The 17,305-nt window shown below is 37.1% G+C and overlaps 2 protein-coding genes and 2 pseudogenes across 6 annotated transcripts; 1 reads left to right on the top strand and 3 right to left on the bottom strand.

Moving 5' to 3' along the window:
- Positions 1 to 469: 469 nt before the first annotated feature.
- Positions 470 to 4,653, top strand: LOC104764311 (protein FAR1-RELATED SEQUENCE 7). 4 transcript variants are annotated; one of them, XM_010487815.3, is made up of 3 exons: positions 470 to 851; positions 1,384 to 3,706; positions 4,314 to 4,653. In XM_010487815.3, the coding sequence occupies exons 1-2, from the start codon at positions 838 to 840 to the stop codon at positions 3,695 to 3,697; spliced, it is 2,328 nt and encodes a 775-aa protein (XP_010486117.1). In that variant the 5' UTR covers positions 470 to 837; the 3' UTR covers positions 3,698 to 3,706; positions 4,314 to 4,653. The 4 variants fall into 4 exon arrangements, with proteins under 4 accessions (XP_010486117.1, XP_087357707.1, XP_010486115.1 ...); XM_087501581.1 differs by having other exon boundaries at positions 494 to 851; positions 1,389 to 3,711; XM_010487813.3 differs by having other exon boundaries at positions 494 to 851; positions 1,384 to 3,711.
- Positions 4,654 to 9,037: 4,384 nt separating this feature from the next.
- LOC104764310 (F-box/kelch-repeat protein At3g06240 pseudogene) lies at positions 9,038 to 10,626 on the bottom strand (annotated as a pseudogene).
- A 270-nt stretch (positions 10,627 to 10,896) lies between these two features.
- LOC104764309 (F-box/kelch-repeat protein At3g06240 pseudogene) lies at positions 10,897 to 12,395 on the bottom strand (annotated as a pseudogene). The gene has a single exon (XR_015590451.1). The product of XR_015590451.1 is annotated as an F-box/kelch-repeat protein At3g06240 pseudogene (transcript).
- Positions 12,396 to 13,607: 1,212 nt separating this feature from the next.
- Positions 13,608 to 14,639, bottom strand: LOC104767358 (mitogen-activated protein kinase kinase 8-like). The gene has a single exon (XM_010491394.2). It carries the CDS (start codon positions 14,556 to 14,558, stop codon positions 13,608 to 13,610), a length of 951 nt encoding a protein of 316 aa, XP_010489696.1. The 5' UTR covers positions 14,559 to 14,639.
- Between the last annotated feature and the right edge of the window lie 2,666 nt (positions 14,640 to 17,305).

The raw sequence follows: 17,305 nt of genomic DNA, 5'->3' as shown, positions 1-17,305 counted from the left end.
ATCTGATACTACTAAAAAAACAGAGCATCGAATCATCTAAATTCTATAGAAATCATCGAAATTTCGAAACTTTATCACAAAAACAAATCGATCAAACACAGAAACAAGCTACACCGTTTCGAATTCCGGATACAGAGAGTGATCGAAGTCAGCGTTTTACCAGAATATAAGACTATATAGAGACGTCTTCGATACAGTTATAACCTTGTCTCTCTGCTCTGATCGGAAGAAGATACTGTTCGGACGAAACATAGATCCCTGATCGCCCGATTCGATTTGTATCCACCGGGGAAAATAAATGTGTTTCCTTTATGTTAAATCGGTTAAAAAAGGTGACTTTTTTTTTTGTTTATGAGAATGAGTTGGAGACAATGGTGTTGGTGGGTACTACTACCATGTCCTTTGGAAAGTTAATTAAATTTGTTTGTTTAATCTTTTTAAGTAATCAAATCTATTTTGTTTAATTATTATTACATCAAAATCTTAAAAGTTTGGTCAATTGACGGATAAAAAAAGGAAGCTTTTTTTTTGCTTTGCTTGCTTCTTCTCATTCTCATTCTCATTCTCTCTCTCCTCTCTGTTTCTCTGTCTATCTATCTTCTTCTTCTTCTTCTTCTTCGTTTCAATCCCTAAATTTTGTATCTTCTTCGTTGCAAATCATCTCTACAAGGATAATGGTGACGGTCAAGAATTGAGACTCGTTATAAGTGGAGTCTAATTAATCGCCACACAAACCATTTGAACCCTTCCGAGCTCTGTCTCGCAATCTCCGTCCTTACTAAATAAAAGGGTTTTGCTGCTTCTCTCTGTTTCGGTGGTCTCTCTCTGTTTGCTTCGATGGACATGGAGAGGTAATCTTTGGAATGAACAAATCCATTTTGCTAATTTGTCTTTCGATATGTTTTTTATAATCTCTCTTCTCTGCTTCCTTAGGAATTTAATTTCTTCTTCTGGTGTTGTTGGCTTGTAATTGGGTTAGATGTGAGGTTTTTGATTAATATGCACTTCACTGCTTTCTTTGATTCTCTATTCTCATTGTTTCTTCTTTTAAAGTTTTCCATTTTAGCTATTTTTGTTACATAAAAAGCAAGAATGTGTAAAAATGTTTTAGAGATCTAAGCTTAATGGTATGAGATCAGATAGTAGTGTCTTCCAATCCAATTCAGTACCAATCTGTATCGGTTTTGTATTTACTGTTTCAGTGTCTGTGTCTGTGTCTGTGTCCAACATTTATTCCTTCTTATTTCGATTTATTTTCTGTAGTATTCACATGGCACTGAAGGCTAATTAATTGTTCCTAGAATAACGTCTAGTTAGGTTTTAGCATCATTGACATTGGTTGGATAGTAGATAACTGTCGTTTTACTTTTTGGTTTGATGCAGTGCAGATACTGAGCCTAACAACATGGTTGTCAAAGCTTACCCGTTAGGTATGCGGATTATGAATCACAATGGCATTGGTGAAGATGAAGGAGACTCTCGAGTTGAACCGTATGTTGGACTGGAGTTTGACACTGCAGAGGAAGCAAGGGACTACTACAACTCTTATGCTACGAGGACTGGTTTTAAGGTTAGGACGGGTCAGTTGTATAGATCCAGGACCGATGGAACAGTTTCGTCGAGGAGGTTTGTTTGCTCTAAAGAAGGTTTTCAGCTTAATTCAAGAACCGGGTGTCCTGCGTTTATCAGAGTGCAGCGACGAGATACTGGCAAATGGGTTCTTGACCAGATTCAGAAGGAGCACAACCACGAGCTTGGAGGTCAAGTAGAAGAGACTACTCCTCGTCCTTCAGTACAACAGAGAGCACCTACTCCCACGAAGCTAGGCATATCGGTTCCACATAGACCCAAGATGAAAGTTGTTGATGAGGCTGATAAAGGAAGGTCATGCCCTTCTGGTGTGATCTCTTTTAAGCGCTTCAAAGGAGCTGAAGAGAGTGATGGGCAAACGCAACCCAAGGCTACCGAACCTTATGCAGGGTTGGAGTTCAGCTCAGCTAATGAAGCTTGCCAGTTTTATCAAGCGTATGCAGAAGTTGTAGGTTTTAGAGTTCGGATAGGTCAGTTGTTTCGATCAAAAGTTGACGGATCAATCACGTCAAGAAGATTTGTGTGTTCAAAAGAAGGGTTTCAGCATCCTTCGAGAATGGGCTGTGGAGCTTACATGAGGATCAAAAGACAAGACTCTGGAGGTTGGATAGTGGATCGTCTCAATAAAGATCATAATCATGAGCTTGAACCGGGAAAGAAGAATGCTGGTATGAAAAAGATAACAGAAGATGTGACAGGAGGGTTGGATTCTGTGGATCTTATTGAACTAAACGACTTCAGCAATCACATCAGTAAAGCCAGAGAAAACACCATAGGAAAAGAATGGTATCCAGTGCTTTTCGATTACTTTCAGTCAAAACAGGCAGAAGACATGGGATTCTTTTACGCCGTCGAGCTTGATAGTAATGGAAGCTGTATGAGTATTTTTTGGGCAGATAGCAGATCAAGGTTCGCCTGTAGTCAGTTTGGTGATGCTGTTGTTTTTGATACTTCATATAGAAAAGGAGAATACTCTGTTCCGTTTGCTATGTTTATCGGTTTTAATCACCATAGGCAACCCGTGCTTCTCGGGGGTGCCTTAGTTGCTGATGAATCTAAAGAGGCTTTCTCATGGTTGTTTCAGACATGGCTTCGTGCCATGTCAGGGCGTCGTCCGAGATCTATTGTAGCTGATCAAGACTTGCCTATCCAACAAGCAGTGGCTCAAGTCTTTCCCGGGGCACATCACCGGTTCTCAGCGTGGCAGATAAGGTCCAAAGAACGAGAAAATCTCGGGTCATTCCCGAATGAGTTCAAGTACGAGTACGAGAAATGTTTATACCAGTCGCAGACAACGGTGGAGTTTGACACTATGTGGAGTGCTTTGGTAAACAAGTACGGCCTTAGGGAGAACATGTGGCTCAGAGAAATATATGAAAAACGAGAGAATTGGGTACCGGCATATCTAAGAGCCAGTTTCTTTGGTGGAATCCCTGTAAATGGCACCATTGAGCCATTTTACGGAACTTCTCTTAATTCTCTAACGTCTCTCACGGAGTTCATCTCGCGGTATGAGCAAGGACTCGAGCAGCGCCGTGAAGAGGAACGGAAAGAGGATTTCAATTCTTATAACTTGCAGCCGTTTCTACAAACGAAAGAACCCGTTGAAGAACAATGCAGAAGGTTGTACACGCTCACCATTTTCAGGATTTTCCAGAGCGAGCTTGCTCAGTCTTATAATTACCTTGGTTTAAAGACCTATGAGGAAGGAGCTATCAGCAGGTTTCTGGTGAGGAAATGTGGGAACGAGAATGAGAAACACGCTGTAACTTTCAGTGCATCGAATCTCAATGCAAGCTGCAGTTGTCAGATGTTTGAGTACGAAGGACTTCTCTGCAGACATATCTTTAAAGTGTTCAACCTCTTAGACATTCGAGAACTCCCATCTCGGTATATACTGCATCGCTGGACCAAAAACGCGGAGTTTGGGTTCGTACGCGATGTAGAATCAGGCGTGACTTCTCAGGACCTCAAGGCCTTGATGATCTGGAGCCTGAGGGAAGCAGCTTCGAAGTATATAGAGTTTGGGACATCTTCTCTGGAGAAGTATAAGCTTGCATATGAGATCATGCGCGAGGGTGGGAAGAAACTGTGTTGGCAGAGATGAGGAAACCAAGTAAGGTCATTGTCCTGATTCTCTTTAACTTGTTTCTCGAGTTTATAATCTTAAATATCTAAATCTTCAAAAGCTTGTGTCGTGGTCCTTCTCAGTTTCTCTCATTTCGGTTGTGTTGTTGCCTCATCGGCTGCAGACTCTCCCTCTGTTCTGCCTCCTTATGAATTAAAACTATTTCATTTATGTCTGAGCTCTTGGATCTCATTTTGCCATTAGATTCAGTTTATAGTTCAGCAGTTAATGACACTCGGCCTTAATACTGTATAAAGGATTGATCCTGACAGATGTCGTATAAAATTGCTTTAGTGAGACAACTTCATTTGATAGAAAGGTTGAATATTTTCTACCTAACCAGTCGACATAAATGAGTTTATAGTTTATAGTTCAGCAGTTAATGACACTCGGCCTTAATACTGTATAAAGGATTGATCCTGACAGATGTCGTATAAAATTGCTTTAGTGAGACAACTTCATTTGATAGAAAGGTTGAATATTTTCTACCTAACCAGTCGACATAAATGAGTTTGCCGTGAACCAGAGGGGCTTGTATATTGTAATCCCTGATGATTTATTCATCTTTTTCAAGACTTCCTTTCCTCTGTTACAGATTGAAAAAAACAAGAAGACGAAGAAGCCTTACTTTATTAGTGATGATGGAATTGGGGACGCCAATGTAAATCCTAACCCTTCTGTTAACTTTAAATCATCAGACAAGGAGGTGGCAGTGGAGTGGTCGTCGAAGTGGTGTGGCCAGTTGTATTCATTGATAAAATCGGTGGGTTTAGTGACTACACGTATGTTCGTTCTCGTGTTTTGTTCACGTTTGTTTCCTAAAAAAATCCTAGGAAAGTGAAGAACCTACCAACTTAGAATTTTTGGAAGATTTGGACATTTTGGAAGTTCATACATATGAATCCTTAGGAGTTAGGACGTTTGATAAGCAAAAACTGACGATGAAGCCTTTATTATGTTGTATATATATATATATCATTAAAAAAAAACAAATCAAAAAAATAAGAAGAAGAGATTGATGAACCTAACTAATTATCGGTGTGATTAGGTAATGCACAATTACCGGTTTTGGGACATCGTCACTGCACGAACTTAATAGAGTTAAAAAAAAATTGGGGAAAAAAAAGAAAAACAAAAAGCAAAAATATGGGAAGAGCAAGAAAATAAAATAATATAGAGTAGAATTCTTTAAATTAATACTCGCAATAAGTTAATAAATTCTTCCGGTCCCGAGTTGGGTCGCTGTAAAAAATGACACATTTCAATAAAATAATAAGATAATAATTTTTTTAGAAATCCTATGCAAGGATATAGTCTCATCAATATCATAAATTAATAATCATATAAACTGATATATATATATATATAAAAGAAAATATAGTGAAATATGATTCTATTGTTGTTTGTCTATTTTTGAATTTGCATTTTGGTTGGAGCTCATCTCTAATTTTTTCATTGTTGTATTTTCAAATCTCATCCATAATTTGTGAAGAGTCATAGATGCGATAATTGCATCTTTAGTAATTAGTTTTAAATGTACCGCAATATTTTCTGCGACTTCATTTCATGGTATGAAGGATAGTAGTAACAATTTTTTCTAAACTCTAAACTTTTAACATTTCTCATTTTTACCTAGATAATCTATTAAATAATTGACAGTCATCCTATTACGATAATCAAGATTATAAATTAAGAAAATTTTTTAAAAATGTGAATGATAACAAAAATACCTTATTTTGTAATAGAAATTTTTGAATATGAAAATAAGAAAATCTCTTCATAAATTGATAAAATATTAATTTATCTATAAATTAAAAACCTCTATAAATTAATAAAATTTCATAGTTCCGATCTTATTAATATATAGAGGTTTTACTGTATAAACCTTAACTACATGACGTCGTCGTGTATGCGGTATATTTGGGGTTGCAATATTCGTCCATCAGCTATCTATTATCTAGATACGCCGATCGAAGCTTAAGAACATTTTGATTTTGGACTTGAAGAGTAGTTGAGAGTCTTGAGACCGAGTTGATCCATGAGCAGTGACGTGTCTATGTGTATTGAAAAAGCCAAAAAGGCATTTGCCGAGCCACAAAAGACAAAATAGTAAAAAAATTGTAATGCCATATTTTTTTAGTTAGGTTATGTATTTACTATTTAGTTTGAAAATGTGTTTACATTTTTTATTTTTAAAATTTATGATATTCTGTTTGTTATTAGTTCTTCTTATTTCATATTTTTAATATTTTATCTGTATTAATAGAGTATTATATAATGTATTAAATGTTTGAAAATAAAATGAAAAATTACATGAAAGTTGAAAACTTGTATTAAAATTTTATATGAAAAGATATTTTTAATGAACTAACAAAATGCTAATGTGATATACAAAATAGATGATATCATATTTGACAATCTATTTTATGTGTTATATTTTATTAGATAACGTCAGTTTATTAACGTCACTTCAATAAACGACGTAAAGATTAAAAATATTAAGGGATTTAACATCGTTTATTAAACTGACGTAAACAAACCGACGGTAAGTTATGAACTTATTTCTAGAGAAAGCTTCGTGTGAACATGACAAAAATTAGGTTAATAAATCGAGATCTCAAAATTGTGTTGATTCGATTGTGGGACGCGAATTATTTAGAGTCAGTTATAAACTGACGTTAAGTTAAATTAAAACCGATTTTAAAAGCCTTCTTTTTTGTAGTGAAAATACATATGTAAAAATATTTTACTTATGTTTTATTCATATTTTACATATGTTTTGCTTATTTTTTTATTAATATCTACTCAACATTTTAAAAAACAAATAAATAACTAATTTGTTGCTATATATAAATAATCACACCTACAATTTATATTTATATAGAATTTTATGTTAACTATACTCAATATATCAAACAATCAAACAATGTATATATATATATATATATATATATGGTTTGATCATAGTCACAATAGTATAAATACATAAACAATTAAAAATACGTATCATCTACGTATTGTATGAATAACCGTTGTATTATATTGTTTTAACATTTTTTAATAACAAATTGCCATTTTATTTTTTATTCGTCCTAAACCTGTATGAACCCAAGCAGGGCACTGTCCATGAGTGTTCGTCAGGATCTGAGTCAAGTTTAGAATGTAGAGCCCTTCGGTCACTGTAGTACCCTTAAGATCGTCGGTCAGAGGAAACTCACCGTACCGGAGCAGTAGCTGATGAATATCCACCGTATCAAGTCAACCGTTTCTAGAAGTTTGAGGAAGTTGCACGATATCTTGAAAAAAAAGAAAAACAATATAATTTGTTGTTAGACGAGAAGAAGAGAATAGTAACTCTAAAGTTGTATAACTCTGTGTAATTAAATTTTATTGTACATTTACCTTCGTTTGCGTGAGCAAAATTCTGCAAATTATTCATCGTCATCTTGCAAAACAATATTGTTGTAATTAAGAACTAAAATGTGTTTTGGTAAGAACTAGTGGTGTTTTGTAAATGTGTTTGTAAGAATGATATGATGTGATTTTTCCTCTGTGTTGTAGCATTATTTATACCCATGACGATGCGCGTTCTTGCTTCAATTTAGATCAGCTTGCATGTCTTTATCAATTATATAATTCAAAAGTTTGTCATTCTTACATCTATTCACCATCCTCTACGCACTAATGTAATTATTAGACCAAATTAGAATGCCGTGTTTGTTTCACGCTTTCTTTTTTCTTTCCGTTGCTGTAAATTCTTACCTTTTTTTCCGTCCATAGCATCAACTTCATCAAGTTGTTAGTATTTAGTAATGCTTTCTACTTATGTATTTTGGTAAGTTGTTGAATCCTCGCTATGCGCACTAAGCTCATCAAAATCACCAATTCCACGAACTTGCCAATGCTTTTTTCTGCTATTTTCCAATTTGTGTTTGTGCCATTTCCTTCGTTGTCTTTAGCGTGAATCAATCTGTGCGTAATCCCTGGTCTGAATCAAACATGAACCAGCGTTAAACCAGATTTTGATCAAGCAAATCAGGCACGTACGCTTGCTGGAAACATAGTCACCTGAGGAGATTTCCTTTACACTAGCTAGGGCTTTTGCTTTATCATTGTTTTCAACAATAAGATATATATATATATGTGTAGATATCTTCTATATATATGATTTTCTTGCGACCCAAGTCATCTGTAGATTAAAAGTCACCTTGCTGAAAACATTGTCACCTTAGGGAGAATGTAATTAAAAGTCACTAGGTAATTGGCGCAGCGTAACTGATAGGAAACCTTGTGTTCGTTGATTCCCGGGAATAGCCGAACAAAGGGGTTGTCTTAATGTTCGTTGATTTGAAGAATAGCCGAACAAAAGACGAACTTGTAGATCGTTGATTCAAAGAGAAGTATAAGCTTGCGTATGAGATCATGCGCAAGGGTGGGAAGAAACTGTGTTGGCAGAGATGAGGAACCAAGTAAGGTCATTGTCCTGATTCTCTTTTGTTTCTCGAGTTTATAATCTTCAAAAGTGTGGGTAGTAGCGAGGTTGTTTTTCTGTTCTTGTCCTTCTCAGTTTCTCATTTGGGTTGTGTTGTTGCTTCATCGGCTGCAGACTTCTCCCTCTGTTCAGCCTCCTTATGAATTCACACTATTTCATTTATGTCTGAGCTCTTGGAAACATTTTGCCATTAGATTCAAGTTTATAGTTTAGCAGTTTATGACGTTCGGGCTTATATATCTGTATAAAGGATTGATACAGTTTCATGTGACATAGCTAACCAGTCGACATATTCCTAGATGAGTTTGCCGTGAACCAGAGGGGCTTGTATCTGTAGTCCCTGATGATTTATTTATTATCTTCAAGACTTCCTTTGCTCTGTTATAGATTGAAAAACAAGAAGACGATGAAGCCTTACTTTATTAGTGAAGATGGAATTCGGACCGCCAACGTAAATCCTAACCCTTCTGTTAACTTAAAATCATCAGACAAGTCGGTGGCAGTGGTCGTCGAAGTCGTGTGGCCAGTTGTATTCATTCATAAAATCGGTGGGTTTATTAGTGACTACATGTATGTTCGTTCTCGTGTTTTGTTCATGTTTGTTTCCTAAAAAAATCCTAGGAAAGTGAAGAACCTACCAACTTAGTATTTTTGAAAGATTTGGAGTAGAAACTTAGGACCTCCCCTCTAGCTGGCTCGACATAGCCTTCCTCTATTAGATCCCACCACTCCTTGCATCGTATGAGGTTCTCCATCAACATGCTCCAATGTTCGAAATCTCCATCGAACTTTGGTATCGTTGTCACCATCATGTTTTTCAGACTCTGTTTTCTGTAAACTAAAGCGTACCCTTGATCTTATTGAATAAGGCTCTTAAATAGCCAAAGCAAAACAACCACACCTCCTTATCATACGGAGGATTTTCTACAACAACGAAACAAACTAGAACGTGTACTTAGCAACAACTAAGCAACTACTCTACAAATGTGGAGCCATTATTGAAAGACAAAGACTTAAATCAAATAACATTAACAACAACGCACTGATGGGAATGTTTTGTTGGCTGTATCTTTTAGAGAAAGCAGACTTCCTCGGCTCTCTTTGCCATAAGAGCTAGGTGATACGAGTCTCTCTACGTATGTATCGGCCTCGAATCCAAAACCTTACTTGAACCCGCGAATTGTGATTCTCCTCGATGCATCAGTCTTGAGGTTGTACAAGACCATGTCTCCATCAACGTCCAGGAGAAACTCTTGATCGTTCTTAGTTGAACATTGCGGTTTCATACACCAGAACAAAAAGCTGATCCGGATTCTGGTCCATGATTTAGCATCACCGTACTCATTCATCACCCACATGATCGTAGCAACTATTGACCACACAGAGACGTCCGTTAAGACTTGAAACCACAAAATTTATGTGTTTATTCTTATGGGAACAAGCAGAAACAGGCAGTGGCATCTCTCGAAACTTCTCGGTATTAAGATCAAACGCTACGACTAATTTCTGCTTCCGGTTATTCTCCTTCTGTACAAGAGTGAGCACCCAGTGAATGGCACCGTTTAAATGCACAGCGCGAGTGCAGAAGGCTTTACTGAGTTTATAGTGCAAAGAGCAGATCCGTCTCCATGAGTAGACACTAGCGTCGAGAACATGTGGATTAGACTGACTAGTAACACCAAGCCTCACCACTTTGTAATCATGAAGCCAAATCCAAACGTTTGGAACCTATAATAAACTCCTTCTGGAGCAGCGTCAGGTAATCCCTTGGAATCTCCGGTGGTTGGGTTAAACAAGAAAACACTATATTTTCTAAGATTAGATTCAATACCGATACCGATACACACTAAACCGTTGGATGATCCAATGATGGTGACCCAGTTTCTTTCATTCTCATGTCTTGGCACCTTCTTCATCAAGCTCGGGTCGTCGTCTTTTAGCGGATAATTGAGTTCCATAGCCGCTACTAATTCCCTAGTTCCTCCTCCTTCACCGATCGAATCAACATCCAACGAGAATAGATTCTTTTCCGGTGGTTCGTTCGTTCCAGGTGACTCTTCACGAACCCCGGATCCGACGATAAAGAGCAAAACTGCTTCGACACGCACCTGAATCGCCCGATCGATTTCACCGGTATTCGAAGAAGAATTTCCGTGATTATACCAAGAGGAAGATCGAGAGATTCACGTGAAGCTTTCTCCTCCTTAGTCTCTTCTTCCCCGCCGTCGTCATCTACTCTTTTCGCCGCCTCCATTGTCGCTTTCATGAAACGTTGCTCGTCTGGTGTTACTCTTTTTACTTGTGTGTGTGTTATGAATGTTTATGTGAAGGATAATTTTATTCGAACAGAGAGTTACAAGTATATATACACCTAAGGATTCTTCTAGGGAGATTGATTACATAATCTACTTAACATATATACAAGATTGAGAGGAGTAATGAGAATGTTTGATTGAGAGAATCATTGATATGATTGATCCTTATATAATATGTGTGACCTGAAAACCTAAATCTCGACGATTTTATTTTTCTCAAAAACGATTGGTCATATTCGGTTTTCTCAAAAACGATTTTAGTCCCAATTTCCCGGTTTAACAGTCAGACCGGAGATTTTACATTTTTTCTTCTTCTTAATAAACAACAAGTACTGATTTAGATACAAATCATACAACTATGTACACTACAATTTGCCATTACGCAATCTTATTAATTTTAATCTCTTCATGATACATATTACAATATGAATACTATATTTGTGTTTCTGAACTAAAACAATGCACATCTGAATGTTACTGGTTATTTATATCTATCTTCTAGAGAGCAGAGAGCAGAGAGCAGAGACTTCTATCCCATATAAGAGTTTGGTGATATGAGGCTCTCTAGGTATGTATTGGCCTCGAACCCGTCGCTGAGCTTAACACCGCGAATTCCCAGAACACTCGATGCACCGGTCTCAAAGTTGTACAACACCATGCCTGCATCAAGCTCCAGAAGAACCTCTTCATCGTTCTTAGTCGAACACAGCGGTTTCATCGACCTATACAACCAGCTGATCCGGATTCGGCTCCATGATTTAGCTTCACCGTAGTCATACATCACCCATATGTCATCGTGCTCCTCGTAGCAACTATTGACAACACACAGACATCCGTTGAGACTACCGACCACGAAGTTTCTAAACCTATGTTGACAATCCTCAGCTTCATCAGGCAATGGCATGTCTCGAAAAACCTCTGTTCGAAGATCAAATGCTACGATCACTCTTTGGTTATGGCTACTCTCTGTGAACACCCAGTGAATCGCGCCGTTGAAATGCACACCTGACGTGTAGAAACCATCGTTGTGCTCATAATTCAAACTGCAGATCCTTCTCCATGAGTCTGCTTTCAAAGAATACACACTAGCATCGAGAACATCGTCACTACTAGCAACAAGCTTCACCACTTTGTAATCTTCAGTGAGATCATCGAAACCAAATCCATAACTTTGGAAATTGTCTACTCCATGTCGTATAGTTTCAGGTAATCTCTTGGATTCTCCGGTGGTTGGATTATACAAGAAAACAACACCTTCACCAGGAGAGATACACACTAAACCAGTAGACGATCCAACGATCTCAACCCAGTTTCTTCTATAAGGTTTCACATTCAGCGTAAGCATCACACGACGATCATCTTCCATATGATCCCTAACGTAACTCCTAATCATCTCAGAGAAAAGGCTCGCATCGTCCTTAAGCGGATAATTGAGTTCCGTAGCAGCTAAATCCCTAGTTCCTTCACATCCAATCGAATCGAAATCTAACGAGTAGAGATTATGTGAAGACACGATGAGCTTGCGGTGGAGAGATTGTACGGCTTCGTTTCGGAGGATTAGATCGAGATGACTCTTCGCGAACCTAGGATTCGACGATAAAGAGCAAAATAGCTTTGACACGCACCTGAATCGCCCGACCGATTTGGCCGGTAATCGAAGAAGAATTTCTGTGATGATCTCTGGAGGAAGAACGAGCAATTCTGGTGAAGCTTTTCGGCTGGTCTCTTGTTCACCGCCGTCTTCATCTTCTCTCCGTCTGCCTCTCTTCGTCGCCTCCATTATCGCTTCCCACAGCAACTGGATCGCTTTCATCGTTTGCGTCTGGTTGCTCTCTGCTTATGACCCGCAAATCTTAATTTAACCCGGTAAACACTGGATCCGGGTCTAATTTCGGTTTTAATTTTTAACTTCCAATTTCCCGGTTAAATAGGCAAACCGATTTATTGAGCTAACTCTATTTGTTCTCTTAAAATTAAGATACACTGAATCAATTTTTTTCTGATTTAATTTGACTTAAAAAATCCAATCCAATTTTTTTTTGTTTAGAACAGTTTTAAGTTTTAACCTCCACTTTCCAATTTTTGATCCTAACTTTTCCTAAGTGATCGTTAATCATCATCATGTGTTAGTGTTGATGAGGAGGAGTGCACTATTTGGACACTCTCATGCTTGCTCGTTTACTCTCTTTTACATACTAAGTTAGTGTATTTTTGATCTCTTTGGATCACTATCCATCTAATTTTATATTTAGTTTCAGGCACATATAATATATAATTAATAATATTTTTGATAAATATATATATTTTTGTTCATGTTAAAATATATTGTAAGGTTTGAAATCGAAAAAAATAAGACATATATTTTGAAAGTATTGTTTATGTTGGTTCATGATAATGCTTCATTACATATATTAATTTATTAATTAGAAACTTAATATATTTATATACAAACTTATAATTCATTATATACAAACGTAAAATTCATTGTAAAATATAAATATTGTAATATATTTAGTATTAATTATCTTATCATATCACACAAATTTAAACTCTAAAATGATAATTTAACTATAAAAAGAGATAATACTGTTTAATGTTACTAATTTACTAGTTTTATTACTAACATTTTAAAATTAAAATATATTTATACTTTGCAATAAAATAAATAAGAATTAAATTTTTAAAAGTGAAAATAGAACTAAAAGCATATAGTTTTATTTTTAAAAGAAATTGAATAAGAATAAAAATGCGATGATGATAAATGCTAACTGACCAAACAGGTCATCGAACTCCTGACCAAATTCTTTACGTGGAAACAATTTACCAGCTGGGCTAAGGATTCTAATGGTCAAATGTAGTGATGTTAAAACCGGCGGCTCAGGCCCGTTAAGACCCAGCCCGTTTAACTAATTGTCCAGTTAAAACCCCTTAAAGTTGAAGCCCATTTTTTAAAAACCCGTTAAAATTTCATTAATCGTTTACATCGTTTCACAAGAACTTTACACAAACTTGCTCACTCCTTTACACACACACTGCTAATTATAAAGTAAAATGTAACGTAGATCCGCCACTGGCCCTAACCCTAATCTTGGTGTTGAAGAAAAGGGTGGTTGAGAAGCTGAGAAGCTGTCCACCTCTCGCTAGCTTTCTTACGTAAACAGCAGTCGATGAAACTCTTCAACTTGTCGGAGCATTCTTCGGGGGCTTTCGGTGGTTCTCCAAAGCACACGGCGCATATTATCGCGGCCTGGTCTGGTTTCTGTCCTTGAGGAAGCAGCGGGAAGTAACCCACCAAGATCTCGAGCATCGTAAGCCCAAAACTCCATATATCTCCGGCATAAACGTTTGATCTGTCTTCTTCTGTAACACCTTCAGCTTCACTGTCGAGTCTTTCGGGACTCATGTAGGCGTACGTCCCCACGAACGAGTTGCACTTGTTTAAAGACTTGGCCACGATCTTGCTTACTCCAAAGTCTGCGATTTTGACTTCTTCTTTCGAGCTACGTAGTAGATTCGCTGGCTTGATATCTCTATGAACGATCTTGAGCTCGTGCAAGTAATTTAAACCTTGTAAAATCTGACGAGCCATCAAAGCTAGTTGATCCTCTGTAACGACTTTGCCGCGTAGAGACTCTAGAGTGCCGAGATCCATGTAGTCCATAAGAATAGATACTTCTCCGGAAGGATTCTGGAAGATGTCGTGACACTTTACGATGCTAGAATAGTTGACGAGACGGAGGATCTCAATCTCGCGGAGGAGTTGCTGGCGGGAAGTTGAATCCATGTCTTCTTTGATTTTCTTCAAGGCGTAGATCTCTGAAGTTGTCTTGTTCTTAACTTTGAAGACGGTTCCGCCGTTTCCGCTACCGAGAACATTCATCCTATCCAGATCAGTAGTCGAGATGCTGTTGCTTGCACAGGAAGTAACCATTGAAGCGGCAGCGATGGGGAAACAGCTAGGGAAAGTAGATGGAGTAGTGGTGGAAGGTTGTAACTTGAGATTTAGGAATCGAGGATTTCTAACAAGAACCATCGTGTTGTTGCTCGAAGGATGGATCTTGAAGAGGTTTTGGTTTTTATTTCTGAGAGAGTTAGTTTGGTTTCTGAATAATGACCGTCTTTGTTACTAAATTGATTGATATATACACAAATCCTATTCCTACTTCCATCTCGAGATAGGATGAATTATTTCTTATTCGTATTCGTATTTCCATCTCGAGATAGGACAAATTGATATATACACAAATCCTATTATGTCTCTGAAATTTATATATATATACCAAATTGTGATTTAGTAAACATATCTATTATATAGTGTATCATGTTTTCTTAACATTTATCACATAACTTATTTATTTATTTTTTTAGAAATATTAAACCACGTGAAAAAAATATTTTTGTTATAAATATAAAGAGATTATTAGTGGCAAATATTAACTAACATAACACTGTTATCACTCTTCAAGATTTAAGAAATCAGTTCATGTGTTCCTCATCTGTCTGTCTTCATAGTTCTACATGCAATATATAGTTATGCTTGAGTGACCCATTTAAGCATCTATAGATTCTCAAGAACAAGACTAGGAGTCTACAAAATTCCATACAAAATTCCATACAATGATCATCATCTTGTGTGGTTAATGCGGAGGGAAACTATTTTATCTGTAAAATGCACCTTTGGACACTCTCAACTCGCAGGTCCAATTATCATCATCCTTAGTAGTATCTTACTTTTTTTTTTACCCTTTAAAAAAAACGATTAAGAATAATGATTTTGATTTTTAAAACTAAACATCAGTTTTTTAAAAGTATTTTCAAAATTATTACATTTTTCAACATATTTCTTTTTTTTTATTATACAAATAAATGTTTTGAAACTTAAGACGTCGAAAACAATCCGCTCTTAGTTCTGCTCTCATTGTAATGTTACAGTACTATTATGTGAAGTTTGATTCTCATTGAAATACTTTAGGAAACTAGATATAGCTCTTCTAGCCATATACATCTTTGTAATGGTTCTTGTGAATAAAACATCAAAAACTCCTTCACTTCTCTCGAATTGTTCATCGTTGATAACCATTTAATTAGTATTTGGTTTAATCTAAGTTTACAAGATGGTGGGTGGCAGCTGAGTTCCAAGAATTTGGAACATATTTATTATTGACCCTTTTTCATTCGGGACAATTTCCATTTGGAAGAAAAATAATCAAACAAACTCAGAAAAGCTGATTAAGGAACTTCAAGAAAAGATTGATGAGACCTATGGAGATGATCAAGCATCGTCGTAAACTCTCCTCAACCTAAAATGGCGGCTCTGCGAAGCTTATAGGGAAGATGAAGCATATTGACACCAAAAAAGCAGAGAACTTTGGCTTGTAGAAGGAGACAAAAATACAAAATTCTTCCATGCTTCCACAAAACAAAGGAGGACAAGGAACAAGATCACTGGCATCCTTAATCAACTTGGAGTCTGGGTTGATACAGAAGAAGGAATTGAAAAAGTAGCGGTTGAGTATTTTGACAATCTTTTTTCATCCTCGAATGCGAGCGACCCTACATTGGCAATTAAGGATGTACCTACACTAGTCACACCTGCCATGAACGAGCATCTCATGAAAGAAATCTCAGAAGAGGAGGTCAAACGAGCTTTGTTCTCCCTGAATCCGGGAAAGGCTCCAGGACCGGATGGGATGACTGCCTTGTTCTTCCAAAAATTTTGGGAAACCATAAAAGGCGATCTCACTAAGATGGTGAAGAACTTCTTTAGCTCCGGAATTTTTGATGACAAGCTAAATGAAACAAATATTTGTTTAATCCCGAGAGGAGAACGACCTCGTGAAATGTCAAAATTTTGCCCTATTAGCCTCTGTAACGTGAGCTATAAGGTGATCTCAAAATTTTTTGAGTTTACGACTCAAGAGGTTCTTGCCGGAAATTATATCCGAGACCCAATCTGCCTTTGTAGCAGGACGATTAATCACAGATAATATCCTCATAGCTCAAGAAAATTTTCATGCCCTCCGTTCCAACCAGGCCAACAGAAAGAAATTTATGGCAATTAAGACGGACATGAGTAAAGCTTATGATAGAGTGGAATGAAATTTCCTAAGAGTTTTGATGGAAAAAATGGGGTTTGATCACAAAAGGGTGGGTTGGATAATGCAATGCATTACTTCCGTCTCCTACCATATTTTGATCAATGGGAATCCCAAGGGACGGATTAGGCCAACACGGGGGATTCGCCAAGGAGATCCAATTTACCCATATCTATTCATCCTTTGTATAGAGGGGCTAATCGCTCAGATTAAGAATGCCGAAAAAGAGGGAAAGCTCCAGGGATTACGTATTTCAAACGCAAGCCCACGGGTTTCCCACTTACTTTTTACAGATGACAGTTTATTCTTCTGTAGAGCTGATCCTCATCAATGCAAGGAAATTATCGATATAATCCGCTTTTATGGCGAGACATCTGGACAAGAAATTAACTTTTCTAAATCCTCAATCATGTTTGGAACCGAGGTCCCGACCAATATACGACAAGAGATCAAATCTATTGTTGGGATATCACAAGAAGGAGGAATGGGTACATACTTGGGTCTCCCCGAGAAGATTCATGGGTCAAAGCCACAAGTCTTCGCATTTGTGAGGGATAAACTCCATAAGAGGGTAAACTTATGGACCTCAAAATCTCTATCCAAAGGAGGCAAGGAAGTCCTGATAAAATCAGTGGCGCAAGCAATTCCGACATATGTAATGTCGTGTTTTCTCTTACCAAAAGCT

Source organism: Camelina sativa, chromosome 19, assembly GCF_030686135.1.
Source record: "Camelina sativa cultivar CO46 ecotype springtype chromosome 19, ASM3068613v1".
NCBI classification, from domain to species: Eukaryota; Viridiplantae; Streptophyta; class Magnoliopsida; order Brassicales; family Brassicaceae; genus Camelina; species Camelina sativa.
Note: the sequence above shows the minus strand (reverse complement) of the source record. Positions and strands in the feature narration are given on the sequence as shown.

What these genes read in the sequence shown, in the direction of transcription:
- LOC104767358 (XM_010491394.2), bottom strand. Translation starts at nt 14,558, where the DNA reads ATGGTTCTTGTTAGAAATCCTCGATTCCTAAATCTCAAGTTACAACCT.